The 15,830-nt window shown below is 34.7% G+C and overlaps 4 protein-coding genes across 7 annotated transcripts; 3 read left to right on the top strand and 1 right to left on the bottom strand.

Annotated features, from left to right (window-relative positions):
• Positions 1–7: 7 nt before the first annotated feature.
• On the top strand, positions 8–1,531 carry LOC126674120 (uncharacterized). The gene is made up of 4 exons (XM_050368503.1): positions 8–669; positions 767–838; positions 920–1,102; positions 1,293–1,531. The coding sequence occupies exons 2-4, from the start codon at positions 767–769 to the stop codon at positions 1,452–1,454; spliced, it is 417 nt and encodes a 138-aa protein (XP_050224460.1). The 5' UTR covers positions 8–669; the 3' UTR covers positions 1,455–1,531.
• Positions 48–617, top strand: LOC126672904 (protein MAIN-LIKE 2-like). Its single transcript, XM_050366854.1, has one exon. The coding sequence runs from the start codon at positions 48–50 to the stop codon at positions 615–617; it is 570 nt and encodes a 189-aa protein (XP_050222811.1).
• A 3,869-nt stretch (positions 1,532–5,400) lies between the features above and the next one.
• Positions 5,401–9,659, bottom strand: LOC126674263 (M phase phosphoprotein 10). 2 transcript variants are annotated; one of them, XM_050368686.2, is made up of 13 exons: positions 8,922–9,659; positions 8,796–8,839; positions 8,460–8,571; positions 8,231–8,338; positions 7,999–8,136; positions 7,193–7,261; positions 7,018–7,059; positions 6,825–6,893; positions 6,674–6,745; positions 6,526–6,579; positions 6,294–6,435; positions 5,801–5,875; positions 5,401–5,709 (listed from the first exon to the last, which is right to left on the bottom strand). In XM_050368686.2, the coding sequence occupies exons 1-13, from the start codon at positions 9,594–9,596 to the stop codon at positions 5,696–5,698; spliced, it is 1,614 nt and encodes a 537-aa protein (XP_050224643.1). In that variant the 5' UTR covers positions 9,597–9,659; the 3' UTR covers positions 5,401–5,695. The 2 variants fall into 2 exon arrangements, with proteins under 2 accessions (XP_050224643.1, XP_050224642.1); XM_050368685.2 differs by having other exon boundaries at positions 8,231–8,341; positions 8,922–9,658.
• An 887-nt stretch (positions 9,660–10,546) lies between these two features.
• On the top strand, positions 10,547–15,176 carry LOC126673736 (uncharacterized). Of its 3 annotated transcripts, XM_050367983.2 has the most exons (6): positions 10,551–11,673; positions 11,767–12,042; positions 12,571–13,566; positions 13,990–14,215; positions 14,323–14,465; positions 14,658–15,176. In XM_050367983.2, exons 1-6 carry the CDS (start codon positions 10,714–10,716, stop codon positions 14,946–14,948), a joined length of 2,892 nt encoding a protein of 963 aa, XP_050223940.1. In that variant the 5' UTR covers positions 10,551–10,713; the 3' UTR covers positions 14,949–15,176. The 3 variants fall into 3 exon arrangements, with proteins under 3 accessions (XP_050223941.1, XP_050223940.1, XP_050223939.1); XM_050367982.2 differs by having other exon boundaries at positions 10,551–12,042; XM_050367984.2 differs by lacking the exons at positions 13,990–14,215; positions 14,323–14,465; positions 14,658–15,176 and adding an exon at positions 13,762–13,964 and having other exon boundaries at positions 10,547–12,042.
• Positions 15,177–15,830: the final 654 nt, after the last annotated feature.

Raw genomic sequence — 15,830 nt, 5'->3', positions numbered from 1 at the left:
TCATTAAAGAGGGAGTCATCCGGATAGGGCTTTCGTACCTCATCGAGATGAGGCAGTACCAGGTGGACATGACGCTGGTCACTGCCCTAGTCGAGCGTTGGAGACCGGAGACACATACGTTTATGTTTTCGGAGGGGGAGTGCACCATCACGCTTCAGGACGTAGCGATCCTTACTGGACTTCCCACAGATGGGGCTCCTATCACCGGTCCTACAGTGACTGACTGGAACAGTGTCACCATGCGCCTTCTTGGGAGACGGTACAAGCCGACTCGTACGGATAACGGCGGGTTTGTGAAAGTGTCCTGGTTAAAAACGGAGTTTCAAAAGTTTGAACATGTGCCCGCACCAGGTGGACAGGAGCAGGTCGACTGGGCCGTTAGAGCCTATCTTTTGCTTGTCATATGGTCCTTGTGTTTTCCGGATTTGAACAGCGGCCAGATTGGACTGAGGATCCTCCCGACGAGACTGCAGACCTATAGCTGGGGATCGGCGACTCTCGCACATCTATATCACGAGATGTGCTTGTCCATTTTGATTTCAGAGCGCAGAAAGAACATTGGGGGGGGGGCATTTGGCTACTCCAGCTCTGGCCATTCGAGCGACTTAGGCCGTTGAGGCCGAGGTTGAGAGGCGGTCTCATTCAGCAGCACTTACCGTTGGACGACAGGTATATAATTATTATTAAAAAAATTCTTTTCAGTTAAGTTTATTACACATGTTTACTGTTGTAGCTACTAACAATTTAAAATATTTGACTTACGCAGATGGGCAGGTCACCTCAATTTTCAGGACTTGAGGCCATGAGATTAGCACTTGATGAGCTGCGCTATTCAGATGTGAGTGAATTTTTAAAAATTTAATTTCAGTTTCAAAAGTTATATTTCATAAAAACTAACTTCTATATTGTACTTTGGCAGATCGATTGGCAGCCATACTCCGAGCTGATTATCAGTCAGCTACCGTCATACTGTTTCGAGGGGTCCCATTTTTGGCGTGCACGCGTTCCACTGATCTACTTCCACATTATCGAGTGGCACCAGCCAGACAGGGTGCTTCAGAGGCGCCGGAATGGGATTCCGACAAACCACTCCGATGGTCAAGTTAGTAACTATTTGAAGTGATAGAAAGAAATGAGAAATGAAAAGAGTTATGAGTTGAGAGAAAAAGAGAATTAACCTTTTTACCTACTTTTCCTAAACTTTTTATACTATGTCCTTCTAAGATGTGTTTTGATAGTGATGTGTGTTCGTACGACCGACAACTATAATTCTGTTCTCTTTGTCCGTGTAGGTTTTGCAGGTATCTGTCAGCGTGTCTCCCGTTGGATTGTCTTCTTGTAATCAGGGACGTTCTGCTCGGTTTGGCCGAGCATGTCTTATTTTTGATATATTGTGTTGTCTTATGATTGATGTCTGTATCGGTTGCTTGTGTCAGGTTTTGGACCTCTCGTAGGTCCGGTCGTTTTGGTTCCCTTTTGTTAATCTTGATTCGGTATCTTTATAATATTGCCTCATTTTCAGGTTGTGACATATGACTTGTTATCAGTAACTAAATTAACAACTAATTTAATGAAATCAAACAACTAAATTATCAAAAATTTAAGAGTCTGATATTAAAATTTTATTGTACGGTTTTTAATTTCATGGATATGATTATTCAAGCAATTTTATGGTCCGAGCTATTTTAATCTACCAATCCTGCTCTCCAAGTCTAAAATTGACAAAACTCTAGATTAACAAATCATTGATTGCTTAACTCACTCTCGTATTATTAAGCAAACAAACAATCATCCAACCTATTGTTATGAAGCAAACTTTATAGAACACCTAATTATTCGCTCACTCTCGTTTTATGAATTTTTAGGTTAGTTGATAATAGGCTATTATTATTTAGCTCTCTCAAGTCTAATTAACAACACAAATCAGTGAATTAGGTGATCAATCCAATGAAAGCATTAAGAACAATAATTACGACACAAAATATGTTAAAATCAAATACAATCCAGTAAAAACACATACTAAAATATCAATCCCTGAATTAGGGATGAGTAAGAAAAATGACAACAATGATAAAAAAATCATGAGAATAAGTAAATAAACAACACTATCTCTCGATAATATAGTTGTCGTCTTCGGTCCAAGGGACCGTTTGGTTCGCCACTGAAAAGGGGAATAGCAATGGAAATGATTTTCATTGTTTGTGTTTGTTTTGTCAAATTGTATTAGGGAATGGGAATGTGATTACCCATTCAATAAGAATCACTCATTGCCCCCTTACCCCATGGGAATGAACTTTTGGGAATGGGACTCAAAATTTAACAAAATATTTTAATAATAAATAATAAATATAATTATTAAAAAAATTATTTTTAAATATTTATTTTAAAAAACATACTTAAAATAATAAACTTTCATATTATTTTTTTAATTTTTATTAAAATAATTTTTTTAATAATTTTTTTTTATTTTTTTAAAATAATTGTTTATTTTTTATAATTGTTTATTTTTTAAAAAAATAATTTTCTTATTTTTTTTAAATAATTTAAAATAAATATTTAAAAAAAGTTTTTTTTTTATATAAAAAAGTATTTAAAAAAATAAAAAAAATATTTTTAATAAATAATTTTTTTATTGAACTTTACTCATTTCCATTCTTACTAAAATAAAAACGATCATTCCCATTCCCATTACTTCTCATTCCGATTCTGATTCCCAATCTTCAGCCAAACGGCCCCTAAGATTCTTTTAAACGTCTTGTTGCATGTGTCTATGATGAACAACTAAACTATCAAAATTAACTAAAAAACTGAGAATAACTAAAATTGAAATTGAATTGTGTAAACCTAACTCCGAGTTTAAAATCTCTATTTATCCAATTCCCCCATAGGAATGTTTTCTAACCTTTCCTTACATCAATAGGAGTTTCAACTTGCTCAAACTGCTTCCTATTTAGAAGTGGAGGTGAAAAACGAATAATTGAACAAAATTCTCATATGCAGTTAAATGAGGAGCATGAACGTACACCCTTATGATTTCCATTATGCACGAACGTGCACCAAGGCACAAAACACTCAGTATGAACAAAATAACATGATACAATCGACAAAATGTATAAAAAATATATGAATAAATCTACTCCTATCACCTCCCTCATGAGGTTTTTGTCCTCCTTTATGGAGTTATTATTCTCCCCCGTGAGATTAAACGTCCTTTTTCGTGAAATTATTGTCATTCTTCATGAAAATACTTTTTCTTCTTTATAGGATATGCATGTTCATCAATGAAGGCGCTCATCAACTGATTTGATGAAGATTAATTTTAAAAGCGCTTTCAATTTTAACGACTGTATTTATGTGGTTGGTATTATTTATGTATGTTATTTTGTATTTTATTATTCATTGTAGTATTTATTGTTTTCAGGTATAACAACACCTGAAATTACGGAGACCATAGTGAGATACATGCATCATAAGGAAACATTCGATCGTTAGAGACAATTTGCAATATTATATTAGCTACTATTCGCTTATCATTGTTCACAATTTTTGTAAAGGCCTCTGTTAAAAAAATTCTTATAAAGCGAATGTGTAATTGGATGACCCATGAAATGGCTAAAAGATTCAAGTATTTTTTTTAATTCGTTTACAGACTCGTTGTGTATTTTTTTATAATCTCCAATTCTGTCAAAAAACAATTACTAACATAATTTTACTTGTTTTTGTTTCTTAAAAAAAACTCAGCAATACACATTCTTTCTTAAATAATACATTTCCAAAACAAAAAATCTATGAAGCTATTTTTTACTTTTTTTTCCTATTATAATCACAAAGTAAACAACGACATTTCATAGCTAACCAGGTAGTCTAATTTGTTCAATAAAAAATCCAAATGGTAAAGAATAATCTTCATAGTTTCCCAAAAGGACATATAAACTCTTATATTAATTTTGGATACAATTAAACTCTCGTTATTCCAAAACTGAACAATTAAACTGTCTAAATTTTAAAATCGGACAAATAAACTCTTTCATTAAATATGGTATTTAACGGAGTCAAATTTATTAATAAAAAAAATCAAAAAATGACCGCAATATCTACAGTATATCTCAAATTAATTCTTTGAAAGTCTTTTATTATTAAACAATTTAAATTAGGGACCAGATTACCACTTTTTTCCATTTAATTAAAAAAATAAAATAAAATAAACAACCTCCGGCGAGCGGAAGTCGCTTGAGAACTGGGTTCATCCCAGTTCTCAGTTCTCTGAGAGAGAATAAGCGAACCTTATGTTCTCTTAGAAGAATAGACGAACGAAGGTCTGTTCTCTGAGAATAGACGAACCGTCTAGACAAACGAAAATCTATTCTCTAAGAACAGACAAACCCTTTGTTTTGAGAAAACAGACTTTCGTCTATTTTTAGAACGGACAAACCATCTGTTCTCTGGCGGCAGCAAGGAGGAGGCCAGCAGTGGTTTGTTGTAGAAGGAAGGTCGACTACAGTGGTTTGATTTCTTGAATTAAAATTGACTTATGTTTTAATTAGGTTTCAATTAGCATTAATTTGGTTTAATTATATTTTAATTAGTTTAATTAGGTTTAATTGCATTTCGATTGGTTAAATTAGATTTAATTGAATTTTTATAGGTTTAATTGGATTTTGATTGGTTAAATTAGATTTAATTGAGTTTTGATTGGTTTAATTAAATTTCATTAGATTTTAATAGGAATTTTAATTAAATTAGAGCTAAATAGGAAGGAGGTGAAAAAGTGCTAAAAGATTCATAAATATACAATTGGTAAATATTTTAAACATTAATGTTATTTTACACTTTTTTCCTATAAGGTCATAACAAACACGTCATCAATCAATGTAGTTTATAACGTTGATGGACCGAAAAGTTTAATTCTTCTACTTTAAGATAGAAGGGCTTAATTGTAGGTTTAATTACTTAAAAACCACCTACCTTGAACTTTTTTTTCGTTTATACCCTGACCTAGGAAAAAAATTCATTTATACCCTAACGTATGTGTTTATGTTTCACCTCTTTTCATTTAGAAAAAAGTTTTAAATAATCCTTACTTTTGAACATTTTTAAAGATGAAGTATTTCTTTGTATTTTTTTTAATAGAAGAAAGTATAAAATAATCCTTATATTTAGTTGTTTTCAATAAATCATCTTTTTTTTTAAAATTTGGGGTAGAGGTGAAACATAAACACATACGTCAGGATATAAATGAATTTTTTTCTAGATCAGGGTATAAACGAAAAAAAAATTCAAGGTGGGTGGTTTTTAAGTAATTAAGCCTAATTGTATCCAAAATTAGTTTAAAAGCTTATGTGTACTTTTAGAGAAATGACAAGAGATTTTTATACCTTTTGCAATAAAAAAATACTTCAATTCAATTTTTCGATCCCCAGTTCCAAAATAATCAAACACTTTGTCATTTTTACAAAGTTGAAAAAACATACAACTAATTTTCCAAAATTTTACACCAAAATTGCAAAATAAAAGGCCAAACGCCTAACTATCCTTTTTGGTTTCTTTTTCCTCTCATTGCTTGTAAATTTGATAAGAGTTTGTATTTTAGTGAGCCAAAAAGGACTCTTTTCCTCTGCTCCATTCGTCAGTCATAAACTTGCAAACAGCTGAGGAAGTTCCTTGGTTCATTAATTCTTTTTAGTGAAAATAAACGCTACTCCTCCTTGCCTGCAAATGAGCAAAGAATTCATGGTGAGGACACTTATATTTGGTCAAGATTAAGAAAATAGACCACCATTGAGGACAAATAAGTGGTTACCAATCCCATCATTCTGATCTACCACCGGTGTGGAGTTGTTCCGAGCTCGCTTTGCAGTCTTTTTTAGTTCTTGAGCTATATAATCCACAATAATTGGTTAACGTGAATGCCAACTTTGTCTTAGATGAAATGTAAATTCTTAATTGGTTCACCATTCTTGATAGAGATCAATTAGAATATGATTAATTGCAAATCATGAACTTAGCATGTTTTGCAAGAACTATTCACTCTTTTACAATTCGAAACACCGAGCAATTTTGAGATATAAAATGTTGATGTGGATGCCAGAACAATGTATATTCTGATATAGCACATAATCATTTTCTATCAAAAAAATGTCTGATGTTCCAAATTGTAAAAAAAATTATAGTTTGTGTCTGACAATGCCAAGGTTTAAACGTTAAAATTCATGATTTAATTTGCATTTAATCCATTTTAAAAGGTCTTCAACGACACTAGCATTGTTCCTAGCATTGTTCCTATCAAAGCTCACCCTTGAACTTTCTTTTCTTCTTAGCCCTTCTGTTCTTCCTCTCGGCTTGCGTTAGTTCTGCTTCTTCTTTAATGTCCCCTTTGCCAGAGAAAACTTCCTCAGGAGCTAGCATGGCTGCATCTGAAACTGCCATCGGTGCAATCTATCCATGGAAGGCAACAATTGTATAAGTAAGTCTTAGCTGACAAAATAGTTTAATTTAAAGTAACCAGAATAAGAACGCATTTCTTACCTCTTCCATGGCAAGAGCAGGAACATTTGACTGTATAGTCATTTCTTCTATAACCTATTCAAGTTCATGTATAGTAAATTAACTAGCTGATATGCATGACAATCATAACTAAGTTCTCGAAGATAATAGTATTGATTGAGATGCATACAGGTTTTGGAGCAAAGTGGAAGTGCGATAGAGCATCCAATTTCAAGCACAGTTTCTTAAACAAAATTCTCGCCTGGCAAAGGAATAAATCAAATAGGTCAAAAAATAAGATATCGATATCATTATAGACATTATACGACATAAAAGTCTACCTCCTTTTTTTGTTCATCCGAGAAATAAATTGGAGCGGCAGCTGGATTTATCTTTTGAACATATTCATCCTGTAGAATAATAGCATAAAGTTCAAAATTAAAAAAAAAAAAAAGAAAAGAAAAGATCAAACGTACATAAGAATTCCCAAGAGAATTCAATTAATCGATTTAGACATTCTAATGCCAGACAAACCTCGTAAACTTCAGCAAGTCCCTTCTTGCTCCTATTCTCATCCTATCATACAAAAAAATTGCAGCTTCCATTATTAATTTGCTATGATAACAAAAGGTATAACAGTTCAAAACAACAACAAAATAGTATAACATGAATTCGAGAAACTACCCATTTTCACTAGTATATCACATACCATTTCTTTTACTTCTTTTGGTGCTGTAGACGGTAAACTAGGAAGCTTTATAACATCATCAAATCGTCCCTAGAAGCATCACAGAAAAAACTTGTTGCTAAGGAAGTTCAGAAACAGCGGGAGAAGACATTTTACAAACAGTGAACAGCAGCTGAAGGAACGGATTTCTCAAAGCTAAAAACAAAAAATTAAACTCCATTTCTTCATGTAGTAATCAAGGAAAGAAAAAATCACAGTTTTCCTATCAGTAATTTGACTCGCTTTATCTGCTGAGTGCTGACATTTAAATTTTACATTCTCAGGTTATCTGACAAAACAGTATAACTACAACAGGCAAAATAATTTGGCAAACTGAGTCATAGATTTGACTAGGACGCAGGATTATGATACATGCATATATTTGAAGTATTTGTTCATCTGCAACTCGCGAGTAAACACATGCAACAGTCTTACCATCATATTGTACATTTTTCCTCCACGAAAGTCCTCAAAAGTAAACTGTTGTAAAATGAGTTTCATATACGCGTTGTACTCAGCATCACAACACAATAAATTTTATTAAACCATAATCTAAAGTTTACCTTCAAATTAGATGTTGGTGTTTACTGCCAATTAGTTTTCCACAAAATAAATAAGGCGTCAAAATAAAACAATCATAGACAATCAATCTAAACAGATCAATAGAGTTTTAGATAGTATATTTAATTATTATTTTTCTCAAAGATAATATATTTAAATTAAAAGTTTACAATTTAACTAACATCAACAGTAACTGAGAGATTCATCTGGTAGAGTATGATGGTTACCTCAATGAGTCTACTCTTAATCATATCCTCAAGTGATGCAGTAACCTCCTCTGTAATCACAGGGGCAGGCCTCACATTATGTTCAAAATCCAAATCAACTTCTAATGCACTGTTCTTGGGCCTGCTAGCAGCTGTTACCTATTGTCCATAACAGTGAGAAATAAAACGAATCAACAAACCAAACTACAGAAGTGATCAAACGAGACATAGAATGCAGAAATAACAAAGTCACCTCTCCACGCATTGTCCAAGTTTTTGGCTCCATATTTGCCTTCTCCATCATCTCTATCTCAGATTTAAGCTTCTCAAGTTGTTTTTCATGGGTAGAGAGAGCACCCTTCTTCTGTACCAGAAAACCACTTCATAAGAGTTGCACCTTTTGAGATACATGCTTTTCAGACATGAATATACAGTGTAATCACACTGCTAAATTAGTATAAACAGGTCATTGAAAACTATACCCCCTTAGCCATTTCATCATCATCTGAGCCCGAATCTTTGTCCGATCCATCAAATAAACTAGATTTTCTTTTTGAGGATGTCTTCTTTTTAGAACCAAAAAAGTCTTCATACCTAAGTATAAGAGATGCAAGAGTACCAATGACTTAGAAAGTATCATAACAAACAGCATATCAGTTTTTTATTATAGTTTTTACTTACGAAAATATAGTTACAAAACTAGAGTTTTCTCTCTGTAATCATTACCACGTAACAGAAATTATATTCAAAACAAGAAAGAAACTACAAAAACTCACAATAAAGCAAAAATAGCAAACTGAATAGACTATAATTACTACCTAGCATTATCCAATTGGTCTGCATCGCCGTCTTCATCTTCAAGCTGCATAATTCAAAACTTTATGAGAACTAATTCATAATCAACAATAACAAAAGAAACTACATTTATTCAAAGCACATTGCACCTCATCCTCATCATCTTCGTATTCCTCGTCATCTTCTTCATTTTCCTCATCGTCTTCCTCGTCATCATCATCATCATCATCATCACTATCATGTAATTTATTCTTCTTGCTACTCTTATCTTTCGATTTCTTTGAATCCAAACCATATTCCCTAGCTTCATCATCTTCTAAATACTCCTCCAATTCATTTATCTTCAAGAACTTATCCTCTATCCCTCCTTTCTCCTCCCCCTCCTCCTCCTCCTCTTCCTCCTCCGCTAACTCGTCGTCACCGTCATCATCATCATCCTCAAAATTCTCCATGTCCACGTCATCATCTTCTTCATCAATTCCTTTCATTTCTTCTTTCTTATTGTTTTCAGCTACTTTTTTAATCGCCTGAGGAGGATCCTTCTCCAACTTCCTAACTTGCCGGCGTAAGGTAGAGAGTAAGGACTCCGATAACAGGTCAATTTGCTGCCAAATCTGCTCGGCGTCAAATCCATCAACTAATAGCTTGTCGAACGGCGACTTAGGCGCGTGTGGTTTCAAACAAGAGAATAAGTGCTGTGAAGCTGCACGCGCCGTTTGAGAGAGCTTGTCTGATGGTAACAGCCATTCCGGTGGCTCCGTTGATTTTAGAATGCGCAGAGCCTCCATGCCTTCTGCTGTTCCTTCTTCGTTTTGTTTTGACATTGTTAAGGGCTTAGGGTTTTAGCTTTTGTCTTAATTTTTCTGTCACCAAGGATGAGATTTTATTTAATGGGTTGTAATTGAAAATACAGAAAATTATAGGGGTTTATTAGACACAAAAAAGAATTCAACGTAACAACGAAATGGCGTTTGATGGCTTGAAACGACAAAGAAAATAGCTAAACGACTCAGATTCTTTTTAGTTAGAGCAAATTACTATGAAGCTCTCACAATATACCATAATTCACAATTTAATATCACTAGCCTAAAAATCAAACTAAATAGTCTCTTATTTTTAATTATGTTAACAATTAAAAACTTATGTTATATTTTTTTTCTCGTTTAAATAGACAATCAAAATAAATATTGTTAAAACTAAAATAAAAAATATAAACCTACAAATATTGTAAACCTGCAATTACCCTTGTGTGTTTTCTAACCCTAAAATAAGTCTTAAAATTAAACTATAGGCTCCGCTACACGTTGTCTTTCTACGTTATTGTCACCTTGTTTCTGGTATATTAGACTAAGACGAATAATTGGGTGATTTTTGTTTGATTTATAAAATGACAACATTTAGTGTAATTGGTGTTTTTAGTTTTTCGTTCTTTTTTAGCGGGAAACACAAAAATGTAGCGTAGACTTATAATCGTTTATAGAGTGTTTATCCCATGCAACCGTTGCGCCACGTCATTTTTACATCAAGTCAATGAGCATTTTTTCGATAGAAAATCTTTTTATTATTACTTATTTTTTTTGTCATTCAATTTTCCACATGACTAACGCACAATTGGTTTGTTGCACGAATGACATGGCACAACGGTTGTGTGCAATAATTTTTCTCGTGTATATAATTGAAATTGAAGGACTATTTATATTAAATTTCAAATAAAGAGTATCAAAATGTAAATTATAATATATTTGAGGGCTCATTTTATTACTACTGTTTTTCTTTCTTCTGGTTGTTGTGTGATTGTAAACAAAGAATGGGACGTAATTGCAACTCTGATTAACTTCAATTGAAAAAGTAAAATATTCAATCTTTCACTTAAATATACAATTCTTAAACAAAGTTGCGATTGTTTTTTTTCATTTTTTCCCAATAACAAAAATCAAATAGATGATAAATGGGAAGGGCCCCGCCTCTCCCGACCCGTTCGATCTAAAGAACACCAGCGGAGGCGGTGGGGATCATGCATCGCCGGGATCTTTATCGCGGTACTCCTCTTGCGGCGAGGAATCGGAGTTTGAGAGGTATTGTAGTGCAAATTCAATTATGGGTACGCCCAGCTTTTGCAGTACTTCTTTAGGAGCTTTAAATGATCGTATAGAAACTGAGTTTGGGTCTTTGAAAAGTTTAGATAATTTTACTTTGGGAGGGAAGTTATTAAATTTGGAGAAGAAAATTTCTAGTTATCATGATGAGATTGCTAATGGTAGCTACAGGCAAGAGGGTGTTAGAGACTTAGATGATTCAAATTTGTTTTCGGATTTCGATGGGAGAGAGGATGATGAAATGTCGTCTAGGTATGATAATGATGATGACGAGGAGGAGGATGATTCTATGTACGGCTGTGATTCTGATGATGGGACTAGGAATAGTTTGGATGCTCACAGGACTTTGATATATGGCTTAGAAGAAAAAGTTAGGGCCGTGAATGAGAATCCGTTGCTTGTTAATTCGTCTGTAGCGTTTGGTTTGGATGATTGGGATGATTTTGAGCAGGAAACAGTGGGTGGTACTCTTGCTTCTTTGACTTTGGCTAATGAGCCTGAAACTGAAACGCACCATTTTAATTCCACAGCCACAGCATCTTTAGGTTTACCTGTTGTTGATAACGTCATTTTAGAACCTGCTTGCGTCATGCAGGTTGATGGCAACGATTTGGTGGGAGAATCCAATAATACTTTTCATAGTAGTTCTCAGAATTCTGAAGTGAAGCAAGCAGAAAAAGTGAGAGATCTCCCTGAAGCTGAGAAATGTCCACTTCGAGGAATTCAGCAATTGGCTAATGATAGCGGAAGTATCTCAACCACATCACATCACATGCCAAGTTTATGTAGATTAGAGCAAGAAGATGTAAGAAACATTTCTGTTACCTGCAATATAGTTCAAGAAGCTAATGACACTACTGATCATTCTAAGACTTGTTCTGATAGTGATTTCTTTCAGATGGCGCCAGATCCTTGTGTAGAAAGAAATTTAATGGGTTCAGAATCAAACATCTTAGATTACAGTATGGAAAGGGAGTCTCTCTGTATGAAAACAGAGCAAAGCATTCGTGCTGATGACAGCAAAATTGTTCAAAACCAAGAGACTGGGAATTTAGAAGTAGAACTAAAAGTTAATTCAACTCAGTTGTTGCTTGAACCTCACAGGAGCAAAATGTTAAAAAATAATACCCGTACTTCTAATGCTCTTTTTGAAGACAGGCCTGCACCAATTAAGGTCAGTTTCTTTTAGTAGCTATGTAGTCACTTCTTAGGGTTTGTGCACTTGCTTTCTTCCTTAATTCCTCAAATAACAGTGCTTATTCTACGAGTTCGGGATAATTTGGCATGCAAATACATAGGTTAACTCCAGAAAACTACCCACCAGGAAGACCTGTGAGCCGTGTAGGGTAATGCCTCAAGCCAAGTGTCATTCTATTGATAGACTATAAGAAACTATTGATTTTTTTTCTCTCTAGCATGTTAACTTTTATTTCTTGTTTGAACTAAACTTATCCATCCTGGACATCTGAAATCTCTATGGTAAATTAGGCATAACTAGACACCAAACTGTATTGTAGTCAAATGAATTGTTTCCAAAAGTGGCCAACTGAGCTTTTGAAGTAACAATGTACCAGACCTCAGTGGCGATCTTTTTTCTTTCTGCAAATCTGATTGTGTATCTTTTAGCTTTCTCAAATGGCATTTAATTGTTCTGTGGCTTTTGGTCCCATACTAAGTTTCTGCAATCCACCTCTTTTGTCAGGCAGAGAAAGTTGAGCTCGGTGATTTTTATGATGAGATTGTCAATGAAATGGAAGAAATTTTACTTGATTCAAGTGAATCTCCAGGTGCTAGGTTCCCTCAGGTTAATCGCATGTCTCAAAAACATCTATCATCGCCTTTAAGAGATGGTGGCTCCTCTGCTTCCACTTCTGGTGCAGACGATACTTTCTCATTAATCTCACAGCCGCTAAGAATAGATGGGATTGAAGTAGTGGGTGCCAAGCAGAAGAAAGGAGAGATTTCACTCAGTGAAAGATTGGTTGGAGTAAAGGAATATACCGTGTATAGAATAAGAATTTGGAGTGGCAAGGATCAATGGGAGGTTGAGCGTAGGTATCGTGATTTCTTTACACTCTATCGCCGGCTGAAATTATTGTTCGCTGACCAGGGTTGGACCTTTCCTCATCCATGGTCCTCTGTGGAAAAGGAATCGAGAAAAATATTCGGGAATGCATCTCCAGATGTTGTGTCTGAAAGAAGTGTTCTTATTCAGGACTGCTTGCATTCTATTATCCACTCCGGCTATTTTTCAAGTCCCCCGAGTGCATTGTTTTGGTTTTTATGTCCTCAAGATTCAGTTCCTAGTTCCCCTGCATCCCAAAAACAAGTGCCTTGGTCTGTATTCTCTAATAGAGAACCTGAACCAGCAAATATCTCCTCTATGGGAAAGACAATATCACTTATTGTTGAAAATAGGCCTTACAAATCTATGAAACAATTGCTAGAAGCACAACATTATATCTGTGCTGGATGCCACAAGCATTTTGATGATGGGATGACACTAATGCAAGACTTTGTACAAGCACTAGGATGGGGAAAGCCTCGACTTTGCGAATACACTGGTCAGTTGTTCTGTTCTTCATGCCATACAAATGAAAGTGCAGTTTTGCCAGCAAGAGTTCTGCATTATTGGGATTTTACTCCATATCCAGTCTCTCAATTGGCCAAGTCATACCTAGATTCCATACACGAGCAGGTACATTAGCAACCGACTTCTTTTCTGTTCTTGATCATTCAGATTGCACAAACAAATGAGTACATACAGTAGAGTTATGAAGTAGTTATTCCCGCACTCAGTCTGACTCATAGTTGGTTATTCTACAGTCAATTTAAATAAATTGTTCATTAAATCACTGTTTTAGTTAATCATTCCAATTCATTACACTTGTAGTGACATTTGTGGCGATAGAAGGGTAATGTACGTGGATATTTGTAATATGGCTGTGTACAGGGAAGTTAAATCTCATATATTAATGTGTTTACTTCTGCGATAATGTGATTGGCGTATTCATACGTTTTAGATTGTGTATCTTTTTATACTATAACTGTTATTAAATTTAGGATTCATCTGTGGTTTTTATGAAGTTATGTGACATGTTAATCTTTTCTGTGTTTCCAGCCAATGCTTTGCGTTAGTGCAGTTAATCCTTTCCTATTCTCAAAGGTCCCAGCTCTTCACCACATCATGAGTGTCAGGAAAAAGATAGGAGCTATGCTTTCCTATATCCGCTGCCCATTCCGCAGGACCATCAACAAAGGACTTGGCTCTCGTAGATATCTCCTTCAGAGCAATGACTTTTTTGCACTTAAAGATCTTATTGATCTCTCAAAGGGACCTTTTGCAGGTTAATATCTAATGGCAATCTAAATATTATCCCAGTATATGAAGTTGCATGCATCTGAGTTCGCTATATATGTATATGTAACACCACCTTTCTTTTTTTTATTGTAGCACTGCCTGTGAAGGTGGAGACTGTATCAAGAAAAATTATGGAGCATATAACCGATCAATGCCTGGTATGCTGTGATGTTGGAATTCCCTGCAATGCCCGACAAGCTTGTGATGATCCATCTTCGCTCATTTTCCCCTTTCAGGTTGGCATTCTAATTTATTACAGCTGCATGATCATTTGAAGAGTCCTTAGTAATTGCTATACTCGAGTCTTGACAATGTCAACCTGACATTGGCCAACCGAACTTACAAAATATGAATCCAGCCAACCATCCATTACATATATACATTTATCTTGAAATTTTATTTACTAATCGAAAACAAAACTCAAACAGGAAGGTGAGATTGAAAAGTGTACGTCTTGTGGATCTGTATTCCACAAGTCTTGTTTTAAAAAGCTCACACACTGCTCGTGTGGGTCAGTCATTGGAGAAGACAATACCACGGGAGCCACTAAAACCCTGAGCCGTAAGGCTAGTGAGTTGTTGGGAAGAAGCTCGAGCTCTGTTCTGTCTATGGGATTGATCTCTGGACTATTTTCAAGAGTAAAGTCGGACAAAATAAATGATAATAAGGACGGGGACACTGTTATTTTGATGGGTTCTATGCCAAATACTACACTTTGATCGCCTGTGTTGTAATGTGCCATTTGTATATTATCTTGATGTTTGTACCCGGTCACCTTTAGGTGCCTACGCCATTGTAGCAATGAGTTTTGAGGCTTAGTTAATTATTTTTTTTCTTTTACCACCCCATTTTTTGGTGGTGTATTATTTGTAGATAAATGATTTAATGACATTAATAATCTTTGTTGTTTTAGCTCATTAATGAATTTTACCGTCATGTTTCCTTTACAGAGGTGAGCAAGTGGTCGATTCGGCTAAAGAATTGCTTAATTTAATTAAGCAAATAGGCAACTGTTTTTTCTTTTTGCGGCTGATGGGTCCTGAAGGAACATCAGAACAGTTAACGAACTCAGAATAAAGGAAATAACAATCTGAGAAGATAGAAAAAAAAAAAAGCAGTCGGTGATGATAATTCAAAAGAAGTTAAATGTGATGCTTTTCCTGAATCAGATTTTGTAAAAGTGAAATAATGTTATTATTCGTCGTCTTTAACCTCGTCCTTTTTTTATGGATTAATTAGCCACAAGTATGTAATTGGATGGCTATACTTTCCAAATGTGAATATGCCTTTACATAGTAATGATTAATAATGTTACGCTATTCTTTTTGCCATATCATCCACCATCTTAAAAGTAGCATATTATGTTCTGATTTTCATGTTTCAAGTGGCAATAGAATCTATTTCGAAAAATATTCATTGCTTGTCAATCACTTGGTGCCTGTTGATGTGTAGAAAATCAATTTCTTTCTTTTGAAAAAAGAATGTGCAAAGCGGGAACCACGAATTAGGTCATGGTTCGATTCCCCGTTTCTTTTGCTATAGTCTGTGTTGAAGTGAGAGATTCTGACGGTGAATTGTTGGACGAACGAAGTTTAGTTCAC

The sequence above is a fragment of the Mercurialis annua genome, linkage group LG3, assembly GCF_937616625.2.
Source record: "Mercurialis annua linkage group LG3, ddMerAnnu1.2, whole genome shotgun sequence".
Taxonomy (NCBI): domain Eukaryota; kingdom Viridiplantae; phylum Streptophyta; class Magnoliopsida; order Malpighiales; family Euphorbiaceae; genus Mercurialis; species Mercurialis annua.
Note: the sequence above shows the minus strand (reverse complement) of the source record. Positions and strands in the feature narration are given on the sequence as shown.